At 40.2% G+C, this 5660-nt stretch overlaps 1 protein-coding gene across 1 annotated transcript in view; it reads left to right on the forward strand.

Moving 5' to 3' along the window:
- Positions 1–389: 389 nt before the first annotated feature.
- LOC114636981 (complement C5) overlaps positions 390–5660 on the forward strand; it is a 78608-nt gene continuing 73337 nt past the window's right edge. Inside the window, exons 1-2 of the mRNA XM_028785105.1 lie at positions 390–495; positions 4188–4380. Coding sequence (XP_028640938.1) covers positions 416–495; positions 4188–4380 — 273 coding nt within the window. The 5' untranslated portion in view covers positions 390–415. The remainder of the gene's footprint in view (positions 496–4187; positions 4381–5660) is intronic.

Genomic DNA, 5660 nt, shown 5'->3' on the forward strand with positions numbered 1-5660 from the left:
TTCCATCAACCTCAGGAACAAATAGAACCTACCAGAAGCAAGTTTGAAGGTGGCATGAACCACCTTGAGGGTGACAGAAGAAAGCCAGAGCCAAAGCAACTCCTGGTTTGCAAGCACTGAGCCTTTCTTCACAGGGCAAGCACCCACGTTAGAGTCCTTTCACTCATAAAAATAAGTCCTTGGGTTTAAGCTAATGTTAAACACCCCTGTTTTTATTACTGGATATGATAGGATGTGAAAACATATTTATGTTCATTAAAACACCCTCTGTTACCCATTTCTGAGTTTAGCTTTCTCACTTAAAGATCTTTTTCTCTGACATTAATAATTAACCAGAGAACTAGTTTACCCAAATTCTTCAAACTCAGTTTATTTAAAAGGAAAGTGGCTACAGGAAGGTCTTGCCCATGGGTTTATGCCACTTCCAGCCATGGGCCTTTGGGGAGTACTTTGCCTTTTAATTTTCCTAGACAAGACTTGGGGACAGGAACAAATGTAAGTAAAACGAGCCATCTCTATTTTCCTGGGCACCTTAGTTTTGGTGAGTGAAAAGGAGGTTCAGTGGGTTGTGCTAATTTGAAAATAACTGTCACTTTGTGAAATAGTAAATGGACAGCCTCAGCCCCACACGAGAAAGCTGTGGAAGCAAACTGATTTGCTGAGGGCTAACAGTGCAACCATTTCTATGGGACAGCCACCTATAGACTATTCATTTTCCTTCAGCAGAAAGTAAAACAAGGTCATCAATTTTCTTGGCATTCATTACTTACTTGTCCTTGGTGCTCAGTTTGCGCTTTCTGGGTCTAAGTGCAGTTAAGCCAGGGTAACTTGAATATGTCAGTCTTTTAATTCAAATCGTTAATGACCATAAATTTAATTAATGATATATCAGATTACTTCATAGTGGATCCTGAAGCATTCCCATCGAAGGGATCAAATTCAAAACTAGGGTTGTAATTGCTTCTATATTCATGACCCAATTTGTCATAGAACTTCATTGTTACCAAAGTATTGTCCTTTTAAACGGTAATTGTCATGTGTACAAATATCTCATTATTGGAAATTAATTGAACATTATCTCACTGAACTCTATCTATCTCTATCTATCTATCTATCTATCTATCTATCTATCTATCTATCTATCTATCTAAAGATGAGGTTTTGCTATGTTGTCTAGGCTGGTCTTGAATCATATGTCCTCTTAAATCTCCGGTGTCAATCCCCTAGCTAGTTGGTACTACAGGTGTTTGCTAATATGCTGAGACTACTCAGTCCACATACGATGACAAGCCCAGACAGGAAAAGTGACTGGTCGAAGGTCGATATGATAGAGAGGATTGTTACTGAGGTCTCCTGTTCACCTCTTCATTTCCTCCCCAACTTCGACAGAAATGCATCTGTAGAGAGGCAGCTGTAAGGACCACCTAAATGGATGCCATAAGCAAGCCACACATGTCTACTCTGAGATTTTATTGCAAGGCCACAGTTATCCCTTATCGTCTTTTATTTATTCCTTTTTGACAGCCAAGCTCAGGGAGACCAAGAAGATTAAACCCGGGTCCTTGTGCTTTGTGTCCTGAGTGAATTCTTCTTGGTCTACCACGTTGGCCCCTATATGAAAGTGTCTCCTCCTTTTCTCTGAAAACATGAGAGAGTACAACATCAACAGCACAGTGGTTAATCCCTTGGTGATTCAACACATCTTTTGAACCTCATTCTAGCTAGCTTTCTTACCATTGAGACAAAATCTTGGACATAAGCAATTTAAAAGAGGAATCTCTTTCACAAAGATTTCAGAGGCTTTAGCCATCGCTTACTGGAAGGGTATAACAGACAGGGCAGTTCCTGTTGGGGCAGCTCAGAAGTAGAGAGAGGATGCTTGTACTCAAGAGGCCACTCCCCTCCTTTGCATGTGATCCCTTGCTCTATGGGATGTTGTCATTATCTGCATTCGAGATATGTGGATGACAGCCCCTAGTTAATTAATTCTCTCTGAAAACAACCCATAGACACAACTGGTCAGATGTGCTTTACTGAGCCTTGAGACATTTTTCAGTCCAAGAAAGATGATGCCCTGAACAACTTCCTTGTAATAGGTTCTTCAGGTGGGAGAAGAACTTGCATTTTAGATGAAGAAGCAGAGAATGAATGAATGAATGAATGATCCAATGAAAGAGTGAATCAGTAAGGACAGGTAGCTTTAGTACTATGAAGAAAAACAGTACAGAAGCCAACGGGCCATTATTTAAAGCAAATCCAGGAAAGGATCTCTTACAAAGGTCATATGCAAATAGATCCCAGAGGAAATGGGGGATGCTATGCAAATGTCTACAGAAAAATAGAAACAACCCAAGCAATATCCCTGCCTGTGCACGCTCAAGGGCCTGAGCTTCTGAGAGTGTGAAAAAACATGCAAGATGTGAAATTTCTTCCTGTGCACAGGCTGCTGCATCCATATGGACCAGGTTATATGGAGGGAAGTTCTGCAGCCAGTATTTTAAAACATTTATGTATTTGTAGGGGTGAGGGAGGTGTAGGCATGCGCATTACACAGCAGGCATGTGGAGCTCAGAGAACACCGAAGAGTCAAGTCTCTCCTTCCTCTACGTGGGCTCCCAGGTTCAAACTCAGCCCATCAGTTGGTGGCAACCCTCTTTACCTTCTGAGCCCTCTTGATAGCTTGCAGCCAGCTTAAAGGATTGTGTGTGTGTGTGTGTGTGTGTGTGTGTGTGTGTGGTGTGGTGTGTGTGTTTGTATGTATGTGTGTGTGTTTGTATGATGTGGTGTGTGTGTGTGGGTGTGGGTGTGTAGAGGCTGGAAGACAATTTTCCTAATTTCAAAATTCTTGATTCAGATTAGGACAGCTGTCTTAATTCTAGAAACAGACCATTCAAGTTCAGCCCGGATTATTTAAAGATCTTAATCCTTAACAAACTAATACCTTCATTGCTAAAGATCTAGTGATTTTTAAAGCTTTAAAAATGTCCTAATGTTGGTAGAAGCTTGCAATAATTCTTAGGTGGCAGGGTGGCGGTGGTGCTCCCTGAATCTGCTGAGACACTTAATTATTGGCGTAATACATTATTTTCCTATGTACTAACATACGCAGTTCTCACTATTCAAACTAGATGCTCTTGTAATGAGTTGCTTATAGTGTAGTGCACACTTTTAAGTTGAAAAAACACTCTAAAAACCACGTTTCAAAAGCTTACATAGAGGAAGTTCCAATGTTGTATCAATTACATGGGAAAACAATTAAGAGAACAATCTATGGTTGACCAACAGTTGGACTGCTGCCCTCAGTGATACACAGCAGCTGAAACAGATCTGGACGCAAAGTCCCATCTCACGCATTTATAAGTCATGTGATCTTGAGCAAATTAACCTCCGATTGTGTATGAAATGAGGCTAGCTCTGCAGTCTAGACCATTTGCTTCTTGTGGAAGTTAAGGATTCTTGGTAAAGTGCTAACAGATTCTCCAGCATCTGACGACCCCTGAGTCTGCTGTTACTGTCAGCATTACTGTTGCATGTTATTAATGTCATTATCACTATTTAGCCCTTGAAGAACCTCCATTACTGCTTCACTTACAGATTCCCACAGTGGTCTTGCATTCTATCTTTGTCTGTAGTTACCTATGAGTGTACGATGTTTCTAAGACCCCCTCCTGTTAACTGACTTGTGATTCACGTCTCGCTCTAGTGGCTTTACTTAGGTTGTTCCACTCACAGAGGGCAAGTGTACCATTCAGTGCTATGTGCCTCTGCTAAAATCTTCCTGGCTTAGAAATAAAAATAACCAAGTTTTGTGTCTTAGTACCATTAAATCCTCTTTTGGTGCAGCATCCCAGGGAGGTTCTGTTACTGTCTTTCTAAATATAAACCAACCTCCTGGCTGTTACTTAGATACTTACAGCCTGTTCCTTCCTGGGAAACTTGCATTTTCCAGCATGATAAATTTTGACTTTCAAAATATTATTTTAATTATTTTTTTTTCTTGATACAGGGTTTCTCTGTGTAGCTCTGACTGTCCTGGAACTCACTCTGTAGCCTCTAGCCTCATGCTGGAGTTAAAGGCATGCTCCACCACCGCCTGGCTGAAAAATTTTTTTAAATTAATCTTGAGTGAAAGGAAAATATCAGAATTTAAGAAAATCAAAATGTAAAAGCATTTCCTGTTTTGACAGCTACGTCATTTCAGCACCCAAAGTCTTCCGTGTCGGATCATCCGAAAATGTCGTAATTCAAGCCCATGGCTACACTGAAGCATTTGATGCAACAATCTCTATAAGAAGCTATCCTGACAAAAAAGTGACCTACTCTTCAGGCTATGTTAATTTGTCCCCGGAAAATAAATTCCAAAACTCGGCACTGTTAACAGTATGTATTTATTCCTTGTTTTTTTTTTTAAATATATTTTTGGTATAACTTACGCAAAGTTTGAGCATTGATAAAATTATATTCATTAGAATTGTCATGAAGACCTCCGCAGAGGGGAGACCCTCACTCAAATCTCAGAAAGTCGAGACCACCCAGTAATCTGCTCGAGACACCATGTACCGGAGCAAATGCGAGATTTATTAGGGCGTGAGAGCTAGCTGCTGGTCAATTCGTATGCCCACGCAGGAGCTGAATTGACCCCGACAGCCAGTTTGAGAAGGGTTTTTAAGGGGAAAAACCACAAACCAAGGAATGGGGAGGGGAATGAGGGGTTGTTGAGGTGGCATAACATAAAAATAGTGGAACATTCCAAAGGAACCCAACCTACATGAGTCAGGGTCAGGTGAAAGCTCTCTGTACGCTTATCTTTCTCAAGAATGTGGTCCTGCCCTGTTACTTCGGCCTTGCCCTGTCACTGCGGTTCCCAGCTGGGTTCTCAACTGGTTCTCAGCTTGGTTCCACCTAGTTCACTTGCATTCTTTCTTTTCTCTTTGTGATAGGCCAGTTCCAGTAATGGTGACTGATCTTTCTACATTCCTAACTTGCTTCATGCCTCGGTTTCTCCATGTCTTTATAAAGAAAGCCTAAAGAATATTTTATATGTCTAAAAAGAATTCTATATACCCAGTACCTATAATTTTTCACTCTACATTCACACAACTGTGGGGTTACAAGATGATTAACAGCTGTTAGTGATGAATGAAACACAAGGCCCTGAACAGAAAAATTATATTTTATTTTATAATGTATCCCATGCTCACTTCCTTAAAAATAAAATATTCTCTATGAAAACATCTGGAAATGAGCTGAAAATCCCTTTAAAGTGAAAATTAGAAATGAAAAAATAGGAATTGAGTGTGCATATGATCTTTAGTGTATTTCTGGATGCTTGGTGAATATTTGTTAAACTTTATCATTCTAGATTGTACATATAGTTCACCATGTTATGGGTAGTCAACAACTGTAGTCAGCAACTGTCACTGAAAACACGAAGAAAAAAAAAAGAACAAACCGATCAAATAACTTTTCATTGAGACACTTTAGTTCTGATTTCAACTTTTTTTTTTTTTTTTGGAGTGTGTTCACTGTGGATACTGATGGGTTCATATAAATAAATTCTTTTAAGTATGCCATGTGGTTTGACTGTGGTGAACTCCCTCAGCCTCTCCCTCTTCCTCCCTTCCTGTTTCCTCTTCCTGCTAGCTTCCTCCCTTCCTGTT

This window comes from Grammomys surdaster, unplaced genomic scaffold, assembly GCF_004785775.1.
Source record: "Grammomys surdaster isolate TR1022 unplaced genomic scaffold, NIH_TR_1.0 125098, whole genome shotgun sequence".
Lineage (NCBI taxonomy): Eukaryota > Metazoa > Chordata > Mammalia > Rodentia > Muridae > Grammomys > Grammomys surdaster.